The 24,247-nt window shown below is 48.8% G+C and overlaps 1 protein-coding gene across 5 annotated transcripts in view; it reads right to left on the bottom strand.

Annotated features, from left to right (window-relative positions):
* PUDP (pseudouridine 5'-phosphatase) overlaps positions 1–24,247 on the bottom strand; it is a 665,979-nt gene that overhangs the window by 593,871 nt on the left and 47,861 nt on the right. For all 5 annotated transcript variants that reach the window (XR_009257299.1, XR_009257300.1, XR_009257301.1 and 2 more), the window contains exon 3: positions 3–232. Coding sequence is in view for 1 of the 5 variants with exons in the window: in XM_058714426.1 (XP_058570409.1) it covers positions 3–232 (230 nt within the window). In the remaining 4 variants the exon portion in view is untranslated. The remainder of the gene's footprint in view (positions 1–2; positions 233–24,247) is intronic.

A 24,247-nucleotide genomic window follows, 5' to 3' on the forward strand; every position in this document is an offset into this window, starting at 1 on the left:
ACCTGGTGGGTGGGCGGAGCAGGGGAAAACCTCTTGGCACAGACTAGAAATATGTCGGGATGTGGCTTCCCGTTGTTCACTTCGGGGTCATCCCCCAACACGATGTGGTCAAACAAGCCGAAGAACGCCTGGTGTCTGCCGGTCTTCATGTCAAACGATGCGCGGCTGGAGCTGGTGGCCACGGCCAGGGGCACGCCGTGCTGGCGCAGATGGCGAATCAGTCTCTCCACCCCTGGGGAGGAGGGCGGAAAGCCGTGAGAGAGGTGGGGGGCACCGGGGCCAGAAGGCGCCCTGCGGGACCCTGGGCTAGCTCCGCGACCTCGAGTCCCCGCTGCCTCTTCTCGGGAGGGAGCTCACGTGACACCGACTGGACGGGGCGGGTGCTTAGAGGCCCTGAGCTACTCAAAACAAAACTCAAGCACGGTTCAGGGCTTCCCGATAGCATTTCCCAGAGTAACACAGGCAATTTTAGCGGAAACAAACTCTGCTTCCGCTTTTGTGGAAACGTGGAAAGCACGCGGGGTGAGCCCAGGGAGGTGTCCCTGCTTGGCGGCCCAGGTTCCGTTCCCTCTCCTTTCCTTTCGCGATGAATAGGCAATGATTGTGCTGCTCGCGTGTTCTGCCAAAAGCCCCTATTCCACTGAAAGCAATTCAATCTCTCCTCACATTGCTGGGGAGGGGAGAGCAGGAAGGGCCTTGGAGCACAGGTCCCGCGCATAGACGAGAGCCGGTGGGAAGCTGCAGCAGCAGCCGGTGAAGAGCAGCGCAGACACCAGACTGTGTTTAACGCGGCTGAGCAAGACCAGCAGCAGGGCACGTGAAAGCACTACTCGCCACGCTAACTGCGAGGAGTACGGGGGTCGCGGAGGGAGATGCCGCCGCGCACAGACATGGGACGCGGAGGGAGACGCAACTGCGCACAGACACGTGAGGGGTTGCGGGGGGAGATGTCTCTGCACACAAACACGTGGCAGGGGTCGCGGAGGGAGATGACACGGGGGGCGCATACGGTAAGGCCGCAGCGCGCAGACACGTGGCAGGGGTCGCGGAGGGAGATGCCGCTGCGCACAGACACGGGGGACGCATATGGCGATGCCACAGGGCACAAACACGTGGCAGGGGTCGCAGAGGGAGATGTCGCTGCGCACAGACACGGGGCAGGGGACGCGGAGGGAGATGCCGCTGCGCACAGACACGGGGGACGCATATGGCGATGCCACAGGGCACAAACACGTGGCAGGGGTCGCAGAGGGAGATGTCGCTGCGCACAGACACGGGGCAGGGGACGCGGAGGGAGATGCCGCTGCGCACAGACACGGGGGACGCATATGGCGATGCCGCAGGGCACAAACACGTGGCGGGGGTCGCGGAGGCAGATGCGCTGCGCACAGACACGGGGCAGGGGACGCGGAGAGAGGTGTCGCTGCGCACAGACATGAGGCAGGGGACGCGGAGGGAGATGCCGCTGCGCACAGACACGGGGGACGCATATGGCGATGCCGCAGGGCACAAACATGTGGCGGGGGTCGCGGAGGGAGATGTCGCTGCGCACAGACACGGGGCAGGGGACGCAGAGGGAGGTGTCGCTGCGCACAGACACGGGGCAGGGGACGCGGAGGGAGATGTCGCTGCACACAGACACGGGGCGGGGGTCGTGGCCGGAGATGCTACTGCGCACAGACACAGGGCAGGGGACGCGGAGGGAGATGTCGCTGCGCACAGACACGGAACAGAGGACGCGTAAGGTGATACCACTGGACACAGACATGGGGAAGGGAATGAGCACGGTAACACCGCTGTGCACACATACAGGGAACATGTAGGGGCATATCGCCGTGCACACAGCCAGTGGACAAAGGGCGCGTATCAGAAACCTGTCAACCACAACAGTACCTTTCCGCCTTAAACCCATTTTGATTATGACAGTAACGTCTAAATCCACACACAGCACTAATCACCCACAATGATTTTTATTTCATTGTGTTTTACCTTAATGTCTATTTTGAGAGAGATCGCAAGTACGGGAGGGACAGAGAGACAGGGAGAGAGAGAGTCCCAGGCAGGCTCTGTGTCGTCAGTGCAGAGTCCGACATGGAGCTTGAACCCACAACCCAGGAGATCATGACCTGAGCCGAAATCAAGAGCCGGACACTTAACCCAAGGAGCCAACCGAGCACCCCTAATATAATATTTTTAAATTGTGTAATCATTACTATGTCGGTAACTGCATGAGGCCATGTTCCTACTTTCTTAGTTGTAACAGAAAAGATGGACACGGTTATTTTGTTCAAACACCTAAAGCTGTTCACAAAAGCAACAAATACTGTCAAGTGCCTGACCCTTAAGAGAAACAGTTCTGAGATGTTCAAAGGAAGGTGTGGGTCTTAACTCTGTGCGAGGACAATGTTAAAACTTTTTGAAAAAGAAAGCAAAATCCAGCACTCCACTGGATGTGACATTCATAACGTCTGACATCCAATCGAGATGGTACCATGCCTTGGAACGCCTGGGTGGCTCAGTCAGACTGCAGCTCACGTCATGATCTTGCGGTCATGAGTTCGAGACCCACATCAGGCTGGCTACTATCAGCCTGTCAGTGCAGAGCCCACTTCAGATCCTATGTCCCCCTCTCTCTGCCCCTCCCCTGCTTGTGCTCTCCCCCCCAAAAAAAAAAAAAAAAAAAAAAAGTTACCATGCCTATACAAAAGCACACACAGTGTATGGCCAGGAGAAAAAAAGCAATGAATAGAAATGGACAGAGAAATGTTTGAGATGAAGGAATTAGCAGATCATGACCTTATAGAAGGTGTATAAACATTATACATATGCCCAAGTTAGAACGGAAAAAAAATAACACAAAAACAAAAGTGATATGCAGTTACATACTATCTGCAGAAAACTTACTTTAATTATATTCAGACAGGTTAAAAATAAATGGATTAAAACCCATGTATTATGGGGGCGCCTGGGTGGCGCAGTCGGTTAAGCGTTCGACTTCAGCCAGGTCACGATCTCGCGGTCCGTGAGTTCGAGCCCCGCGTCAGGCTCTGGGCTGATGGCTCGGAGCCTGGAGCCTGTTTCCGATTCTGTGTCTCCCTCTCTCTCTGCCCCTCCCCCGTTCATGCTCTGTCTCTCTCTGTCCCAAAAATAAATAAAAAACGTTGAAAAAAAAAATTAAAAAAAAAAAAAAAACCCATGTATTATGTAACTACTAATCAAAAGATTGGGTAGCTACATTAATAGCAAACAAGTGCACTTTAGAACAGTGAATGACGGTTCTCAGAGATAACTAGGGACATGTCATAATGACAAGTAGGTCAATTCATCAACAAGACAGAATTCCAAATGTATATGCATCAAATAACAGAGCTTCAAAACACATAAGGCAAAAACTAATAGAACTGAATGGAGAAACAAACTCAAGTTTCAAATTCCTCTGTCAGCAACTGATGGAACAAATAGAAAGTAAGGATACAGCAGACTTCAAAAACATTATCAAGCAAACTTAACTGAATTGACATTTACATAACGCATCACCCAAGACAGCAGAATACAAATTATTTTCAAGGACATGTGGAACACTCAACAAGATAGAACATGAATCCATGAACTATAAAAAATTCTAAAACATTTTAAAATGATTGAAATCAAACAAAATATGTTCTCTGACCATAAAAGAATTAAAATAGGCATTGATAACTGAAAGGTATATGGAAAATTAAAAAATGGATATTAAATAACACATTTCTATGCAAGACATGAGTCAAAGATGAAGTCAAAAAGGGAAATTAGACAATATTTTGTAGAGAACAAAAAGATAGCATGTTAAAATTCTGTGGATGTGGCTAAAACAGTGTTTAGAAAAAAACTTATGGCACTAGATGTTTGTATTACAGAAGAAGATGGTCTCAAATCAGTCCTCTAAAAAACTGGAAGAATGAAGACCAATGATTAAAGCTTTTACCCCAAGAAAGTGAAGGAAAGGGCAAAGTCAAGTTAAAGCAAACAAAAAAAAAAAAAAAAAAAAGAGAGAGAGAGAGAGAGAGAGAGAGGCAATGAAACAGCATAAAAGAGAATACAGATAGATAATCCCTTAAACCAAAAGCTGCATCTTAAAAAAGTTCAATGTAATTGGCCGATTGTTAGCCAAACTAATCAAGCAAAAAGAAGGAAGATCCAAATTTACCAGTTCCAGTAATCAGAGGACATCATCACAGATCCTTAAAGTCATTAAAAGTCTTAACAAATACTATCACGAGCAACTTTGTGCCAATGCATTTAATAACTTAAGATGAAATAGAAAGATTTTTTCAAAGATAAAAAGGTCACTCAAGAAGCCAGTAATAACCTGAACAGTCCAATTCGTAGTAGAGAATTCATAGTTAAAAACCTTCCTGTATCTAGGATTGAATGGCCTCGTTGGTGAACTTACCAAACACTTGAGAAAGAAATAATACCAATTCTGAACAAACTTTTCAGAAAATAGGAGGGAACAGGTCCCAACTCATGTCATGAGACCAAGTACTTCTCTGATACCAGAACGGACAATAGCCAGATAAGAAAAATACACATCCATACATCTGTTATAACACCTTCACACTTAAAAACGGTTTCAACCAGTGTTCAAGTCTTTTTTATAGTGTCTACGCAGTTAGAATACATTAGTTGAAAGTATAAAGATGCCTAAACACTCACCCAGTTTGTAACAACTACTGATTAATATCATGGATTAAATCTATTAGCTAAATTTCAATTAAAAACATTTACTTAACTGATGGATGGCACAAAAGAATCCTCATGATAAAAACATGGCCAATTACAAAACTTTGGATATAGTAATTGAAGGTGAGTATTGTTAATCTTAAAAATAAAACTGCCAGGGGCGCCTGGATGGCTCAGTCATGATCTTGCCGTGCTTGAGTTCGAGCCCCACGTCGGGCTCTGTGCTGACAGCTTGGAGCCTGGAGCCTGCCCCAGATTCTGTGTCTCCCTCTCTCTCTGCCCCTCCCCTGCTCGAACTCTGTCTCTCTCTCAAAAATAAATAAATATTAAAAAAAATTTTTTTTAAATGAGCCACAGCACAGTGAGCTCCTTGAAAGTGGCTGAGAAGAGGGTGAAGGGAAGAGACCACAGCCCTCCGGGTGGGACATCACACAAACATGTGTCCTCCTCCTGTTCAATGTTGTCACCTCTCAAACAGCAATGATGTGCTCTCCCTGTGCAGCTGCTGTACAGGCGTGCACACGGGGAGTCACACACGTAAAATCAGTGGGGTGACAACTTGACAAGCCTTACAGGAAGTCCCCAAATAAATGCTGGCTACTGTCATCATCATCACCATCACCTAAAGTCTGGGACACAGTCACTAAGAAAGAAAGAAATTCAAATCTCTCTGGGTATATAATTGGCTGACTCCTTAAAAAAACTTTTGTAGCCTTTAACCACTGGATGCCAAGTTTCTCTTATTCAGTCACTGCCCCCGAGAAGTCAAAGACTAAAAATGTAAATGGAGTTCTGTCCTGCAGAGAAGCTGGTTAATTAAGTATATAAATGAAATCCAGCTAACAGCTTCTGGCCCATGGTGTGCTTAAGTCGGTTTAAGGGAAAGGCAGAAAGATAACTATTGCTGCGAAGAATCAGCTCTCAAAGGATTAATCTACACAGGAAGAAGTAAGAAATGTGAATTATCAGCAGTCTTGATAGGAAGGACGCTTCCCTAAAACTTCATCCTAAAGACCCAAGATCGATGAGAGAAAACACGGATGCTGCCATTAAAATGGATTTGGAAAAGGAAAAATGTAGAAAAGATTGAGAGCTGACACGAGCGCTTTAAAGAATTTCTTTGGAATTCACTGAGATATATCCACGGACACCCTACTACCAGCTTGGGCCTTGTGCGAAGCACTTCACGCTAAACACAAACACCTCCAGTGAGAAGTTAACCACGTGGGGGAGACAAGACTCTACAAAAATTTGCACGCCATTAGGAACTGTGGAGTGGGCACTAAGTCTAGATTTGTCTAGAAGAACACCTAGGAAGATGATGGCATGTGCCACTGGGGCCAGGCCATATGCCCTGTTGATGAACGCCAGGTAGCTACCCATAAGCAAAGCAGACCCCAACCCTGTCCTGGGAACAGAGACACGGTGCAGGATTATGCCCAGCCTAGACCTTCCAAACGTGTATTCTGTTGGCAGGGCATGGCCCCTGCTCACCCCGACCTGCCCATGTGTAAAGGGCTCTCCCAGAAGGTGGCTTTCACAATCACCTGGAAGGCAAGCAGGCTAACACCTTGATGTTACAGATATAAAGGCATGGGATTGAGTACAGTGGCTCGACTGCTGGTCCCCAAAAAGATATGTCCAAGTCTTAACCCCAGGTCCCGTGACCTTGTTTGAAAACAAACGATCTTCGCAGAGATGATGAAGGATGTTGAGAATAAGATCATCCCGGATACATCCAGTAGCTACTGTTTTAGTCTGTTTGGGCTGCAACAACACGAGCCCAGACTGGGTGGTTATAAACACACATTTATTTCTCAGACTTCCAGAGGCTGGGCGTCAGGACAGAGGAAGAAGCTAGACTGACTCCATAGCTGGTGAGGCCTTCTTGGTCCACAGACAATCAGCTTGTCACTGTGTCTTCACAAGGTAGAAGGAGTGAGGTAGCTTTATGGGGTCTCTTTTATAAAGGCACTAATCCCATTGGTGAGGGCTCCACCCTCCCAACCTGACCACTTTGTGACAGCCCTACCTCCTAATACCTATATACTGGGGGACTGAGGAATGCAATCTATGAATTTTGTAGGGGGCACAAACATTCAGATCATAGCAACTGTGTCCCCATAAGAGAAGAGAAGAGACAGGGACAAGGCTGTGTGTAGACACATGGAGGGATTGGCGGGACTCAGCCACAAGCCCATCAATGCCTGGAGTCCCCAGAAACAAGGAAGGATCCTCCCCTAAGCCTCAGGAGAGCCTATGGTCCCGCGAAGACCTGATTCTGGATTTCTCAGTCTCCCGCACTGTGGGAATGCAAATTTCTGTTGTTGTAAGCCACCAAGTTGATGGTCATTTTCTACAGTACCTGCAGGAAGCTAATACACGGACCCAGGGTGGCACAGGCAGTGTAGGAGGCCAGAAACTGGGGACCTGACCCTGAGAAGAGGCGAAATTCACAATCGTGAAAGCGAAAAAATGTGCAGGCGGGGATACTCCAGAAATTGTTACCGGTCAAGTAGAAAGCTCAAGGAGGGGCGCCTGGGTGGCGCAGTCGGTCGAGCGTCCGACTTCAGCCAGGTCACGATCTCGCGGTCCGTGAGTTCGAGCCCCGCGTCAGGCTCTGGGCCGATGGCTCGGAGCCTGGAGCCTGTTTCCGATTCTGTGTCTCCCTCTCTCTCTGCCCCTCCCCCGTTCATGCTCTGTCTCTCTCTGTCCCAAAAATAAATAAAAAACGTTGAAAAAAAATTTAAAAAAAAAAAAAAAAAAAAAGAAAGCTCAAGGAAAGAAAACAAAGGAACAGAGACGTTCCCAGTTGCTGTCTATTTCAGTAGCAGAGGCCCCTCCTCCAGCCACCAACTCCAAAGAGGTAGCAAGAGGCAGCCCCCTCCCCGCCCCCCGCGCCTCTAGGGGTCAACCCGTCCCCCCCTCCAGGGGTCAACAGCAGGGAGGCGTGGAAGGTCCCCGGAGACGGTGGGGCAGTGGTTCTCCAGGGGGGTCTCTGACACCTGTCCTCACTCCCAGGAGACATTCGGCACTGCCTGGACTCTAACCTGACTGATTTTTCTAGTCCAAGCCTCGTGACGAACACCCACAGGCTGTGTGTTCACAGCCCCAGGGGAGACGAACCAGTGGTGACTCACACTGCGCGCACGGCCCTCCCACGGGTGGATTCCAACTCCTTCTGTCCTAAGTATGGGGACGGTGACGGAGATGACCGCACCTTCTGCCCTCGGGCCAGGATGCAGGATTTGAGGGACAGGCCGCTTTCGGGTGATGACAATTCCGGGAAGGGCTCTCCTTCCAAGGGATGCTTCACTCTGAACACAGCTCAGGAGCCTGGAATTTCCATCGGCCCCATGCCATATTTGGGCGCACCTGACACCGATTGCCTCACCTAGTGCCCAGCGCAAGGCGCCGGTTCCGGAGTGGGGGCACTTTTGCTCGCACCCCTGCTGAGGGGCCTTTGGTCACGGAGACGGGTGTTTGGTTGTCACAACTGAGGAAGGAAGTTCTACTGGCCCCCGGTGGGCGGAGACCAGGGACGCCGGTCAACGTGGAACAGTGCACGGGACTCCCACCTCTGGACACACGCCCAGAGGTCAGCACCGCTGAGGCCGAGGAGCCCTGCCTTAGCAGGAGAGGCGGTGTCTTGCAAAGTCCAGCTTCTGGGGGTAAGCTGGGCTCTTCCTATGCGTCCAGCGTCACAGCAGGCCTGCGGGTCTGGTGAGCAGTGAGAGCCAATGGAGCCGTGTTCCGCTGGCCCAGAGAGGGATCTGCACGCCAGCAAAGAACAGGGTGATGACGACAGCATGTCATGTCCGCTTCATCCACTTTTCCGTAACTGCACCGTCGTTCGAGGTCACGCTGCCCAGGTTTCAATCCCAGCTTTCCGGCTCCTGCAGGGCCTATGTCCCGTCTGAGAGGGGCTCACGTAGGAAATGTGATGGCATTGGGTATGTTCACGACTCAGTTCCAGGCAAGATAAAGTCACTGTTTTGCAGTGAATGGAGGCCCCCCCCCGAATTCCCATGTTAAAGCCCAACCCCCCCAACGGGGTGATGCTGGAGACAGAGCCTTTGGGAGGCAACTGGGGTTCTATGAGACCATGAGGTAGATAGCGTCCTTCCTTGAGTCAGCTGGCCAGGGGAGGTCAGTTCCGTCCGTGGTATGGCTCGGATGCGCATTCCCAGGTGACCCAAAGCAACAGGGCTCCCCCGCGTCACATTTACAGCCTTGTCACCCCACAATAAAGCCCACCAGCCGACGAGGCCTACACAGAGGACTCCCAGTCAGGGCTGTGGGGCGTACCGAGTTGAAGAGTGTCCTCCCCCAAAGTCATGTCCTCCTGGCACCTCAGAATGTGACCTTATTTGGAAACAGGGTGTTTGCAGGTGTAACTGATTAAGGGTTTGGGGTGAAGTCATCTTGGATTTACAGGATGAGCCGCAGGTCCACTGACGGGCGTCCTTATAAGACACAGAAACGTGGGGAAGGCGGCCACGGGAAGAGGGAGGCAGACACGGGAGGGGCAGGGCCACAAGCCCAGGGGCACCTGGGGCCCCAGAAGCAGGAAGAGGCAGGAGGGACCCTCCACCAGTGCCAGCCTGGGTACGTGTCAGGTGGACACCATCAGCAGCAGCAAGCCTTTACCTTGGTGCCTTGCAGTGTCGGGGACTGCAATTTTGTCAGGAGGGGACTCAGGACCCCAGGGAAGAATGTTCCAGCTCCTGCTGGTCGTTGAGGGGAAGGGGCCTCGGAGGGCAGATGTTCTGCTCCTCGCCAGTGTTCTCCGTGCTCCGCCCCCCCACGTGCTTCATCATTCCCCAGCTGAAGCCTCTCTGCTTTCATAGACACACAGTCGCGTGTTCTGCCCAGGGTAGGGGAGGACGGCACTCTGGACGCACAAAATGGGACACCAGGTCCAGGGGTCCAGCTACCTTGCACCCAGGATTTCAATGCACCCTGCGGTGCTTTGTGCCCTGTGTTTTAGTCCACCCGCCGTGAAATGTGCATGCAGCCTGCCGCTTATTTTTAAACAGGAAAAGAGTCAAAAGAAGAATGTTCTGGGACACGTGACAAGGATTGGAGATTCCAATGTTGGTGTCCACTCAGAAATCTTTGTGGGAGCACAGCCACGCCTGTTCACATCCCTGCTGGCCGTGGCTGCTTTCGGCTCAAAAGGCAGAGCTGAGGAGTAGAGACAAACAGCGCGTGGGGTCTGCAAAGCCAAAAACGCAGACACAGTTTGCCGACCTCTGCTAGACAGCAAAGAGGTCAGATGCACGCACAAGAGGAACAAACGGTTGAGACGAAAGACAAGTAAGAGATAAATTTCGCAGTGAAGGAAGTTAGCCAGGCACTGGGATCTGGGTCCCCTGCCTCACACAGGGATGCTACCTGGAGGTATCGGGATTCTTCAAGGGGCCTCACCAGGGAGTTACCATTCTAGAAAATGAATCCACAATTCCAAGGCCTTCTTCCATCATGCATTTAGCTATTTGCTAATTATGCTCAAATTACTGGAGCATTATCAGAGCAAAATGTCAAAACAGTGTGGAGAGTTTAAATATTGATAGTATCTACGTATTTTATACACTGTAAAATAAAATGTGATATCGAATGGGAAAATATTTACCATACAGGTATAGTAATGTTTATAAATAACTTAACATTCAATTCCTGTACTATGCAGTTAAATGTCGCTACGGATACTGGACCATTTACCGCACAGAGAATACTTTATGAATCAGAGGTCTAACATTTCAATGCAACCAGAAAGGGGCAGAGCTTTTAAATCTGCAAAACATTTGCTTCATCTTATGAAATTTAGTCTGCAGAAATACCTCATGGGCAAAAATTGTGTATATTAAAATTAAATCACTCTGCTGTACCGACAAGCTTAAAATCTCCATATTAAACTGCCGTTTGCATAGGCTGTGCACAGACCAAGAAAATAAGTTGATTAAAGTTCATACAACCCAGAGGGTATCTGAGTTGGAAGTTGCACATTCTTTTCTGAAACGTGGGGCATTCAGAAAACGTAAGTCAGGTAATAACCGACATTTTGATCACATGCACTCTCCTGCATCTAAACCATCAACTCACAAGGCCACTGCGTTTCGATACTGGAAGGCCTCTGTTCCAGAGATCTCGCCCTCTGCCCTTGAGGCCAGCCCCAAGCCCCACCGGGCCTCGACACAGTCTTCTCTTCCGGCCCATGCGACAAACACTGCTCTTGGTAACTTCTAGGTCACCTGGAAAACTCAGAATCACCGATCTGTGCTTCCGAAACGGAGTAAAGGACATTGTTCTGTGTTGCATAAGGGACAATGGCAGAGCAAGCGGGCCAAGTGTGAGTTCGATGTGAAAACCAAACGGCACAGGGCGGTCGGTCGTTAAGCGTCTTAGGGGACTCTGTTAGAAAGACTTTGTCCTCAGGAGCCCCTTCCACACAGAGGCAACGACAGGGATCTTCATAGAGACTCTTCGACACGTGTGGTCACAGCCGTGAGAGGTGAATGGAGGACACAGGGAAACGTGTGGTGGCAGTCTATTCTGGAGGTCCTTGGGCCTCTAGCTTTCCACGGATTCCACAGGCTTCCCCAGAAAGATCGCGGAAAGACTGGGACACTCTTTTATCTTTAGTTATTTTTTTAAGTTTATTATTTCTTCTGAGAGAGGGTAGCAACAAGGGATGGGCAGAGAGAGAGAGGGAGAAGAGAATCGCGAGCAGTCTCCATCCATGCTGTCAGCACAGAGCCATACATGGGGCTCAAACTCACAAACCGTGATCACGACCTAAGCTGAAATCAAGAGTAAGATGCTGAACCGACTGAGCCACCGAGGCGCCCCTGGGTCACTCTTTTTGAAAAAGCATACTGAACGTGGATGTTTTCTTACATTTGTTTTAATACTGGAAGAAACTGACCCACGACCGGGCACCCTTCAACAACACGGGGGTGGGGATGCTGAGCCTCACACCGTTAAAAACGCACGCTTAACTTTGACTCTCCCTGAAATTAACTACAAAGAGTCGATCAACACATGGTTTGTATGTCATAGATATTACATGCTGTATTGGTACAATAAAGTAGGCTAGAGAAAAGCCAATGTGATTAAGTAAATAATAAAGATCACATTTACAGTGCCACACTGTACTTACAGAAAGAAACCTGGGTCTAAGTGGAGCTGTGCTGTTCACGGGACAACTGCGTTTCAAAACATTGAAGATTCTGGGGAAAAATCTCATTCTGTGCCTTTGTTCACTTAGTGTAAGTTGCTTAAAGTGTTTATTTACTAGAAGACACGTTTAAGGTTGCTGCTTCTGATCTGTCACAACAATACCAATATACAAAAGAGCTATTTATTTTTTTTTGTTTTTTTTTTTAATTTTTTTTTTTTTAACATTTATTTATTTTTGAGACAGAGAGCATGAACAGGGGAGGAGCAGAGAGAGAGGGAGACACAGAATCTGAAACAGGCTCCAGGCTCTGAGCTGTCAGCGCAGAGCCCGACGTGGGGCTTGAACTCACGGACCGTGAGATGATGACCTGAGCCGAAGTCGGATGCTTAACCGACTGAGCCACCCAGGTGCCCCAGAAAAGAGCTATTTAAATAGCCTTTTCTTATAGCCCAAGAGAAAAATGTCACAACAAATGCTGACACCTCACGGAATCCTCATCTCTATTATTGACCTGAATAAGATAAAATTCTAACTTCACTTACACAAGGAAGGGCTACGAACATGATAAAACCAAATCTAAAACAGTGCATTTAGTTCACTCAAGACGTGCCGCCATAACTGATGGTCTCGATGACACTCGTGTGGCGACGACCCGAGTCCAGTGGCAAGGAGCTCCCTGTTCACTCTACATGTCTGAACCTGTGGCTCAGCCCCACTCACACATCACAAGATCCTCACACGGCCCATGTCACAGAATCAGTGAACCTGTGGCTCACCCCCACTCATACGACACAAGGTTCCCACGGCCCACATCACAGAATCTCTGAACCTGTGGCTCAGCCCCCTGATTCGACACAAGATTCAAATGTAAACTTGTTGCTGTTCTAGTCTGTGCTCGGAGGAATCGCTGAGTGAGGGAAAAATGAAGTGATTTGCCGTGTCCCTGGGTCTAGTCTGCTGGAGACACAGAGAAAGGCACTGGGTACAGAAGGTGATGCGGGGACCAGTCACTGACAGGTGCCCCCTTCAACGAGTGAGTCGGGAAAGAAGTGCCCAGTGGTGCCATGTTCGAGATTCATCTGAACGCGCCCATGACGCGGAGACTCTCTGCGACATTCACATCAACATCTACTGTAGTATATGGTTACCGCTGCTTTCTACCTCATCTGTCCAGGAATTTTACCAAAAGACAACTCTATCATCCTTGCAAGGCTTCTGGCATTTTAGAAAAAACATATAATTTTTCTGCATTGTGGTAAAATACACGTCACATGAAATCAACCATGTATTTCAATGTCTGGTGCAATGGCATTGAATACGTTCAGACTGTTGCTGTCATCATGATCTCATTCCAGAAGCTTCACCTTCCAGAAATGAAACGCTGTCTCCATTAAACACTAACTCCCCATTCCTCCGGCCCAAGGAACTCCGTGACTCTCCACCATCCTCCTTTCTGTCTCCACGGAGGGTCTGACTTCACGTGCCTCCTATGACTGGATGCATATTTGTCCATTTGTGACCGGCTCATTTCATTCAGCGTCACGCCCTCAAGGCTCACCCATGTGGTCACAGGTGCCACACGTCCTGCCTTTTTTAAGAGTGAATGCTACGGGCGCCTGGGTGGCTCAGTCGGTTAAGTGTCTGACTTCAGCTCAGGTCATGATCTCACAGTCCGTGAGTTCGAGCCCCGGCGTCGGGCTCTGTGCTGACAGCTCAGAGTCAGAAGCCTGCTTCGGATTCTGTCTCCCTCTCTCTCTGCCCCTCCCCCGCTCATGCTCTGTCTCTCTCTGTCTCAAAAATAAATAAATACATTAATACATAAATAAATAAATTAATTAATAAAATAAATAAATAAAAATAAAAAATAAACAAATAAATAAAATAATAAATAAATTAATAAATAAAAACATTAAAAAAAATTTTTTTAAAAAGAGTGAATGCTATATACATCACTATACATAGATCCCTGTATAAACAACATATTCCTTACCCACTCAATCAACGGACACTTGGTTTGCTTCTACCTTTTACTGCTAAGAAGAGCTGTTTTCAATCTTTAAGCAAGAAATATAATTTTTTATATTGTCAAGAAACATTGGAAAACAATCATCAAGGCCCAGTGGAAATATTCTGCCTGTTGTGTACTGTGTTTCTGAAACAAAAACCGTAAAACGATAATGCCTCCCATTCCGTGCGTCTGTCCATGGCATCCCCATGGGTCCAGTCTGCTATAATGGAGCTGTAGAAGTAAGGGCAAACCAGTCGGCCTTGTGGACCTGGCCGCTCATCAGTACGACGCCTCCCACCACCCACACCCGACTTTGCACCTGTGTGGAGAGCATGGGCTCCTAACACGGCCTGAACGTTGCCATGCAACCTCAAAGCTCTTGACCCATGCTGCAGGCACCCCCTTCCCCCAGGGGATTTCTTTTGTCCATTATGTTATCCTTCCTCACACTGGAAAATCCACGGAAAAACAACCAACACGTGTAAAAACAGAATCTGTAAGGCTTTACAATTTGAGAAAAACACTGATGTCCACAGGCATGTAATATCTAGGATCTCCAAAAAAAAGACATGGATGTCATTTTGTTCAATTTAGAATATCTCCTTTACAATTCAGGAAATAATAATGAATGCAATTAGCAGTGTCTGAACATCGAAATTTTAAATCCCAAAAAAGGACTTATGTCTGTATACAATATCAAATAACCTGATATTTTTTAAAAAGGCAGTGGGGGGGGGGGGGGTGCGGATAAGAACATGAAACGTTTGCTACTTGTATCTGAGCAGCAAAGAGTCTGATTGTAGGGGTGGTCCCCAACCCCTGCCAAGCATACATTTCCGTGGATATGTGCCTAATTGTATTTCTTACACAGAAAGGCAGCACCGGATAAGGTGGATGGATTATCATGGTTGTCAGCTTGTGATTTTCCTGTCACTTGAAACGTATGTCCTTTAATTGTGCAATGCTCAACGAATGGCACACGGCAAATCACTTCATTTTTCCCTCAACGAATGCACTGAGCCTAGTGAAAATTCGCGGACTCCCAGCTTACCGTGGAAAGCTGGTCTGGCAGTGGAGAATCAGCTAAGCGCCCGCCAACTCAAGCTGCTGCCAGAAGCGTAGACTTTGAAGGCCAAAGCCCTGACAGGTAGGACTTCTCTACGTGGCTTGTGCACAACTGAAGGAGGACAGAGCACCACAGGGTGTCACCTTCTCGCTGCATTGCACGACAGCCGGCTCCCTCGATGTGAGGCCACGGCCACGACATCGGGGAGCACAGGGCCATGGTCGGGAGCTCCATGTGCCGGACTCCGTGCAAGGGTGGAACACCAACCTCCACAGTCTTTGCGCAAGTAACTTCAATCCTGCGGGCCCCGATGCCACTGCGTGTGAAGTGCAGACGGTACAGGGGCCCGGACGCCGACACATACCCACAGCTGAGCAAACACGGAGGCCCTGACACTGGCCTGTCCTCGAGGCTCAGCGGTGGATACCACTGTAATCAAGGCTGACCAGGAGGAGGGGCTTGGCCGCCAACCAGCCGCGACCCACACGGCTTACATCGGGACACGACAGACGGAGCGTGTTCTGGGGCTTCCCAGGCTCTGGTCCGAGGGAGACACACAGATCCCGTATATGCTCTTCATGAATTACCATATTCCTTTAAGGTGGATGTGAGTGAGTGTGAGTGTGTGTTGTGTGTGCGTGCGTGTGTGTGTGTGTCTACACACAAACAAAAAGGCATCCTAAGGCCTGGAAGGACACACCCTAATAGGTAACTAAGGAGTAAGGAATGGTCATCACCATGGAGTAGGAGTTAAGGGGCTTCTAATTTCTACCCTTTTGTATCATATGAAGCAAGTGTAATTTTTAGAATTACAAAAAAAAAAACATCAAAAGGCATGACATTCTGATTGTGGCTTGTTATGATGAAGGGACAGGTTCCTACTTCTGCCTGTCTTCTTATTCGCAGAGTGGTAAGTTTTCGTATGTGCACAACTATCCTGGGAGTGTCCGTCTGTTCTCACATGTTATCTGCTGGAGTAACCCAAGAGTCTTGTCACTTGTGCATCATGGGACACTGTCATCCTGCATGGGACTGTGGTCCACTCAGACCTTCTGAGTCCATCTTAGGTCAAGTCGTTCCACCCCAGTCCCGCTCCAGCACACCTCTCCCCTGCCCTCTTCATCATGTCCCATAAACCCAGAAGAACCCCTTTTACCCCCCCCCCCCCCACAGCGTGGTTTCACTCCAGCACTACTCTTCTTCAAAAATCCCAGCGGTTCCCCACTCTCAGAAGCAGCAAACACATGAGCAATTAAGGGGCCAAGGACCCGAAGTAACCGAGGGGAAAGCTGTGCCTATTTAGGGCCATGCCCTCCCCCCTCACCCACCCATATCTTCTATGGTCTCCTCAGTCGACCTCAAGTTCAAGGGCCTGCCACAAAGTTGCCACTGCTTCAAGAATAATCTGCCTTGGGGCGCCTGGGTGGCTCAGTCGGTTAAGCGTCCGACTTCGGCTCAGGTCATCATCTCGCGGTCCGTGAGTTCGAGCCCCGTGTCGGGCTCTGTGCTAACAGCTCAGAGCCTGGAGCCTGTTTCAGATTCGGTGTCTCCCTCTCTCTCTGGCCCTCCCCCGTTCATGCTCTGTCTCTCTCTGTCTCAAAAATAAAATAAACGTTAAAAAAAAAATTAAAAAAAAAAATAATAATCTGCCTTATTTTTGTCCATACCCATCCTGAATTTCCTCTTGATGTGAAATTGTATGCTACCATGGGTTTTCTCTTGCATGGATCCGCACGTCCCCTAAATTGACTGCATACCCCAGGGGGAAGGAGAACTTTCCTTTACGTCCCTGAGCACTCACACAGCACTACATGCCTTTGAGGGTTAAGCGAAGAAAAAGGAAACGTATAGGAGGATGGGAAGAGACAGTGCCTTGTGGCCCAGCTCAATGGCGGAAAGCATGTGCAGAAAAGGAGGGAGGCTGTGGACAGGCCTGCTAACAGCCTCGGGCGACTGAGGGTGTGGGGAAAACACACAAGGACGGAAAGGAGGAAAACAAAAGTAGTAAGGGACATAAAGACACAGGAGGAGACAGCCTGGCGGACAAGGAGGAAGGACTTGTGCAGACACGGAACGAGGACCCACACAGTGGTCAGGCGTGCCCGCATCATGGCTCAGGTGCGTTTCTCTGTGATGCTGAGCAGAGACGGAGACGAGCCGGTCTAAGTTCTCGGCCCTAGAGAGGACCGGCTGCTTCTGCGGGGACGTCCTCACAGGTGATCCCCAGTCTACATGCTGGAACGGTACTCCACAGTGGAAATGCTTTCCCGCAGGGGCCTGAGTCCCCGGAACATGTGAGGAACCCAATGGGAGACCAGGGACCGACACCTCCCCGCCCCCAAACACACACCCACCTCAGAGGACACACCTGCTGGCTCCCCCTCCCTCAGCCACCTCTCCCTGGGAAGGAGCCCTGGGCACCACACCATTGTTGCCTGGCCAGTGGACCAGGCTTCTACCTCATCATTCTGCTCTGTCCCTCTGGGCAATGTCCTAAGGAACAAGGAGGAAAGAGATGTAATGCCAGCAGCTCAGTGCAGTGGGGGCAGAAGGCCCAGAGGAGCATGGGGCTGGCACTTTTGAGGAGCCCACGTGCGAGGGAGCATTGCGGGGCTGACCACGGTGCCTGCGTATGGCCCTGTCATACTCCCCTTGTCTGGCCCAGAGGCCATGCCCTGGGCTTTACTTGGGAAATCTCAGAGCTGGTGAAAGATCAGAACAACAGAAAGACCTTCTGAAGGATTCCATACCATAAAAGGTGCCTGCTTTCCGTTACAGGTCTTCTCAGCCAAGTTTCGCTTGCTAAATTGTGCCAAATTATTTCACGGATCTAGAAGATTCCATGCATGAAGGAATTTGCTGAAAACAGAACGTAAGGAACCAACAACCCACAGAAAACATACAATAGATGAACCATGTACGTATTTATTTCTTAAATTTTTTACAATTTAAAAGAGCTCTTTTGTCATAAAAAAATTAAGCCCCTGACTAATCGATGGTTTACATTTATTTCGCTATTAAGTTATTTAGAAAATGCCTACAAAAAGCCTACAAAACTTACTGCTCAAAAGTATTTCCTGCTGGGGACATTCATGGCCCACCTCTTCCGGGAGAGAGACTTCCTTTCAAATTGAACATTGGAGTCTGCTGATGCAAGAAAGATTCAGGTCCATTCTGCCTGTGTGTTCAAGACACAGGATTTAGCCACATCCTCCACATAGCTGGGTGGGCACAGGGAAAGACGCACCACACATCACAATGAGGGGCTGGTTACCCTGGTGATGGGCACAGGGAAAGATACACCCGTGCATCACAATTACCCTGGTGACTGGCCACAGTACACACACCACTGCATCATAATCAGGGGGAGTTTCCCTTGGTGATGGACCCAGGCAAGGACACGGCCCTGCAACACCACTGTGGGTTACTGGCTCAGGTGATGGGCTCAAATGAAGATGTGCCCTGGGATCAAAATCAGGAGCGACAGCCCCAGTGATGGGCCCAGGTGAAGATGTGTGCCCTTTGATTATAATCAGCAACTGTACCAGGTAATGGGACCCGAAAAAGATGTGCCTTTGGATCATAATCAAGACGTATGGCCCAGGTGACAGGTCCAGGTGAAGATGTGTCCTTGGATTATAAACAGGAATTACCACCCTTGGTGAGGGGCCTGGTTAAGATGTACCATTGTAATATAATGGGGAGATGTTGCCCCAGTTGATGGGACCAGGCAAAGATGTGCCCTTGGACTAAAATCAGGACATACTGCCCCAGTTGAAGTGACCAGGCAGAGATGTGCCTTTGGATCATAATCAGGAGATACTGCTCCTGCTGATGGTCCCAGGCAAGATGGGCCCTTGTATTATTTCAGTAGCTATGGCCCCTGGTGATGAGTCCAGGCAAAGATATCCCTTTGGATTATAAAAAGGAGCTACTAGTCCCCACGAGATGGGCCAGGACAAGATGTGCCCTTGGATTATAATCGGAAGTGACAGCCCCTGGTGATGTGTCTAGACGGAGATGTGCCCTCAGATTATAATCAGGAGCTGCTACTGCCCAGAGATGGGCCAGAAGAAGATGGGCCCTTGGATTACATAAAGGAGCTACTAGTCCCCACCAGATGGGCCAGGACAAGATGTGCCCTTGGATTATAATCGGGAGCGACAGCCGCTGGTGATGTGTCTAGATGGAGATGTGTCCTTGGATTATAATCGGGAGCAACAGCCCCTGGTGATGTATCCAGGCGGAGATGTGCCCTTGGATTATAGTCAGGAGCTACTACTGCCCAGAGATGGGCCAGAAGAAGATAGCGCTTGGATTATAAAGGAGCTCCTAGTCCCACAAGATGGGCCACGAGAAGATGTGTCCTTGGATTATAATCGGGAGCAACAGCCCCTGGTGATGTGTCTAGACGGAGAGGTGCCCTTGGATTCTAATCAGGAGCTAAAACTGCCCACAAGATGGGCCACGAGAAGATGGGTCCTTGGATTATAATCGGGAGCGACAGCCGCTGGTGATGTGTCTAGATGGAGATGTGCCCTTGGACTATAATCAGGAGCTACTACTGCCCAGAAGATGGGCCAGAAGATGTGCCCTTGGAGTATAATCGGGAGCAACAGCCCCTGGTGATGTGTCCAGACGGAGATGTGCCCTTGGATTCTAATCAGGAGCTACTACTGACCAGAGACGGGCCAGAAGAAGATGTGCCCTTGGATTATAATCAGGAGCGACAGCCCCTGGTGATGTGTCTAGACAGAGAGGTGCCCTCGGATTATAATCAGGAGGTAGTACTGCCCAGAGATGGGCCAGAAGAAGATGTGCCCTTGGATTATAATCAGGAGCGACAGCCCTGGTGATGTGTCTAGATGGAGATGTGCACTTGGATTATAATCAGCTACTGCCCCAGGTGATGGGCCAATGTGAAGATGTGCCCCCGGATTATCACAGGAATTACCACCCCTGGAGGTGGGTCTAGTGGAAGTTGTGCCCTTGGATTATAATCAGGACCTACCACCCCTGGTGATGGGTCCAGGGGAAGACGTGCCCTTGGATTATAATCAGCCACAGCCCCTGGTGATGGGTCCAGGTAAAGTTGTGCCCTTGGACTATAATCAGCCACGGCCCCTCGTTATGGGCCCAGGAAGGACAGGCCCTGCATCATATCAGGATCAGCTTCCTATGCTCTGGGCCCAGGGGGACACACCCCTGCATCATAATCATAGGCTGCTTCCCTGGCAACCTGCCATCCATTTCTCCAATTTAACTTGCTAAATACCTGCGTGGGTTGCAGCTCTCACCTTGAAAGCATGAAAAAATGAACGCTGGTGAATTCATAATACACCCTCTCGACATGCAGTCTTCTTCTCTAAGAAGCTCAAGGTGACTTCCACAACCCAAAATACCCTACCAGAAAGTACGTTCCGAAAGAGAAGAGATAAAAGTCATCCAGGGCTATGTGACCAGCCACAGTTTAATAATGGGAACAAAGCAGTGAAGGAACGGAACGAACGCTGGGCTCTAGAAAAGAATGGTGGCCACTTTTTCTGAAAACAGTCACAGTACCCACGGCGGCTTCCAGGAGATCACGTTTCCAGTGCATTCCAGCTTTGGCTCAGGTAAAGGGCTGACGGGTGGGATGCAGGATGGAGAGAAGATGGGGGTGACGTAGAACCTGCCCTACTTGATTATTATTTTTGTGATTGGCACATTACAGAACAGAAACCCTACAGAGACGTGTGTTTCCAGATCAGGAGGTTTTCATAGAGGCTCTTCCTTCTTCCTACACTCAGCAACACTTCTTCCTTCCCACTTTTCTTCCCCTTCAGAATCAGTATGATTTTTAATTGTGGTGTTGCACCCTAAGCCTGTCAGATTGTGAAGGTGGCATGTGGACCGCAGTCCCTGCTGTGACCCAGCATCCCAGTGTGCTGTGAGGTTTCTCTTATTGGTGTCATCTTGGCCTTTTCTTTATTGTCGGCAGTCTGCTCATGCTTAGCTCACCTCTCAGTCTGTGTGTGGTGTGGAAATGATCCCAAGATTACAAAGGTACACTCTGGAATCACTGATATAAATACATACTCTCATCGGACAGGCTAAAGATCAGGGAAGTATACATGAAAGATCCTATATTGGAAAAGCAAGATTTGCAAAATCAGGAAATAGGTCCTTCTTAGCATTCTGGCCAAACCACCATGCTAGCTGATGAAGATATCATATTTCCTGGGTATTGCAGTAGAACATATCTCAAGTATGTCTAAGAATATAGGACAAAAATACAAGAAAAGCCCTTGAAAGGTTTGGGTGGATAAGAAAGAAAAAAGCTGAGAGGAGTTCCAGAAGATGGCGGCGTAGGAGGACGCTGGGCTCACCGCGCGTCCTGCTGATCACTTAGATTCCACCTACACCTGCCTAAAGAACCCAGAAAACCGCCAGAGGATTAGCAGAACGGAGTCTCCGGAGCCAAGCGCAGACGAGAGGCCCACGGAAGAGGGTAGGAAGGGCGGCGAGGCGGTGCGCGCTCCACGGACTGGCGGGAGGGAGCCGGGGCGGAGGGGCGGCTCGCCGGCCAAGCTGAGCCCCCGAGTCGGGCTGGCAAAAGCGGAGGGGCCGGACGGACTGTGTTCCGACAGCAAGCGTGACTTAGCGTCTGGGAGGTCACAAGTTAACAGCTCTGCTCAGAAAGCGGGAAGGCTGGAGGACAAAGGGAGGGAGAGCTGCTGAGCCCCCGGACGGCAGAGCTCAGCTTGGCGGGGAACAAAGGCGCTCGCCAGCGCCATCTCCCCCGCCCATCCCCCAGCCAAAATCCCAAAGAGAAGCAGTTCCTGCCAGGGAACTTGCTCGCTCCGCGCAAACACCCAACTCTGTGCTTCTGCGGAGCCAAACCTCCGGCAGCCGATCTGACTCCCTCCCGCTGCCACAGGGCCCCTCCTGAAGTGGATCACCTAAGGAGAAGCGAGCTAAGCCTGCCCCTCCCGCCCCCGTGCACCTTGCCTACCCACCCCAGCTAATACGCCAGCTCCCCAGCACCACAAGCCTGGCAGTGTGCAAGTAGACCAGACGGGCCACACCACCCCACAGTGAATCCCGCCCCTAGGAGAGGGGAAGAGAAGGCACACACCAGTCTGACTGTGGCCCCAGCGGTGGGCTGGGGGCAGACATCAGGTCGGACTGCGGCCCCGCCCACCAACTCCAGTTATACACCACAGCACGGGCGAAGTGCCCTGCAGGTCCTCACCACTCCAGGGACTGTCCAAAATGACCAAACGGAAGAATTCCCCTCCGAAGAATCTCCAGGAAATAACAACAGCTAATGAACTGATCAAAAAGGATTTAAATAATATAACAGAAAGTGAATTTAGAATAATAGTCATAAAATTAATCGCTGGGCTTGAAAACAGTATACAGGACAGCAGAGAATCTCTTGCTACAGAGATCAAGGGACTAAGGAACAGTCACGAGGAGCTGAAAAACGCTTTAAACGAAATGCAAAACAAAATGGAAACCACGACGGCTCGGATTGAAGAGGCAGAGGAGAGAATAGGTGAACTAGAAGATAAAGTTATGGAGAAAGAGGAAGCTGAAAGAAAGAGAGATAAAAAAATCCAGGAGTATGAGGGGAAAATTAGAGAACTAAGTGATACACTAAAAAGAAATAATATACGCATAATTGGTATCCCAGAGGAGGAAGAGAGAGGGAAAGGTGCTGAAGGGGTACTTGAAGAAATTATAGCTGAGAACTTCCCTGAAATGGGGAAGGAAAAAGGCACTGAAATCCAAGAGGCACAGAGAACTCCCTTCAGACGTAACTTGAATCGATCTTCTGCACGACATATCATAGTGAAACTGGCAAAATACAAGGATAAAGAGAAAATTCTGAAAGCAGCAAGGGATAAACGTGCCCTCACATATAAAGGGAGACCTATAAGACTCGTGACTGATCTCTCCTTTGAAACTTGGCAGGCCAGAAAGGCTTGGCACGATATCTTCAGTGTGCTAAACAGAAAAAATATGCAGCCGAGAATCCTTTATCCAGCAAGTCTGTCATTTAGAATAGAAGGAGAGATAAAGGTCTTCCCAAACAAACAAAAACTGAAGGAATTTGTCACCACGAAACCAGCCCTACAAGAGATCCTAAGGGGGATCCTGTGAGACAAAGTACCAGAGACATCACTACAAGCATAAAACATACAGACATCACAATGACTCTAAACCCGTATCTTTCTATAATAACACTGAATGTAAATGGATTAAATGCGCCAACCAAAAGACATAGGGTATCAGAATGGATAAAAAAACAAGACCCATCTATTTGCTGTCTACAAGAGACTCATTTGAGATCTGAGGACACCTTTAGATTGAGAGTGAGGGGATGGAGAACTATTTATCATGCTACTGGAAGCCAAAAGAAAGCTGGAGTAGCCATACTTATATCAGACAAACTAGACTTTAAATTAAAGGCTGTAACAAGAGATGAAGAAGGGCATTATATAATAATTACAGGGTCTATCCATCAGGAAGAGCTAACAATTATAAATGTCTATGCGCCAAATACCGGAGCCCCCAGATATATAAAACAGTTACTCATAAACATAAGCAACCTTATTGATAAGAATGTGGTCATTGCAGGGGACTTTGACACCCCACTTACAGAAATGGATAGATCATCTAGACACACAGTCAATAAAGAAACAAGGGCCCTGAATGATACATTGGATCAGATGGACTTGACAGATCTATTTAGAACTCTGCATCCCAAAGCAACAGAATATACTTTCTTCTCGAGTGCACATGGAACATTCTCCAAGATAGATCATATACTGGGTCACAAAACAGCCCTTCATAAGTTTACAAGAATTGAAATCATACCATGCATACTTTCAGACCACAATGCTATGAAGCTTGAAATCAACCACAGGAAAAAGTCTGGAAAACCTCCAAAAGCATGGAGGTTAAAGAACACCCTACTAACGAATGAGTGGGTCAACCAGGCAATTAGAGAAGAAATTAAAAAATATATGGAAACAAACGAAAATGAAAATACAACAATCCAAACGCTTTGGGACGCAGCGAAGGCAGTCCTGAGAGGAAAATACATTGCAATCCAGGCCTATCTCAAGAAACAAGAAAAATCCCAAATACAAAATCTAACAGCACACCTAAAGGAAATAGAAGCAGAACAACAAAGGCAGCCTAAACCCAGCAGAAGAAGAGAAATCATAAAGACCAGAGCAGAAATAAACAATATAGAATCTAAAAAAACTGTAGAGCA

The sequence above is a fragment of the Neofelis nebulosa genome, chromosome X (assembly GCF_028018385.1).
Source record: "Neofelis nebulosa isolate mNeoNeb1 chromosome X, mNeoNeb1.pri, whole genome shotgun sequence".
NCBI lineage: Eukaryota > Metazoa > Chordata > Mammalia > Carnivora > Felidae > Neofelis > Neofelis nebulosa.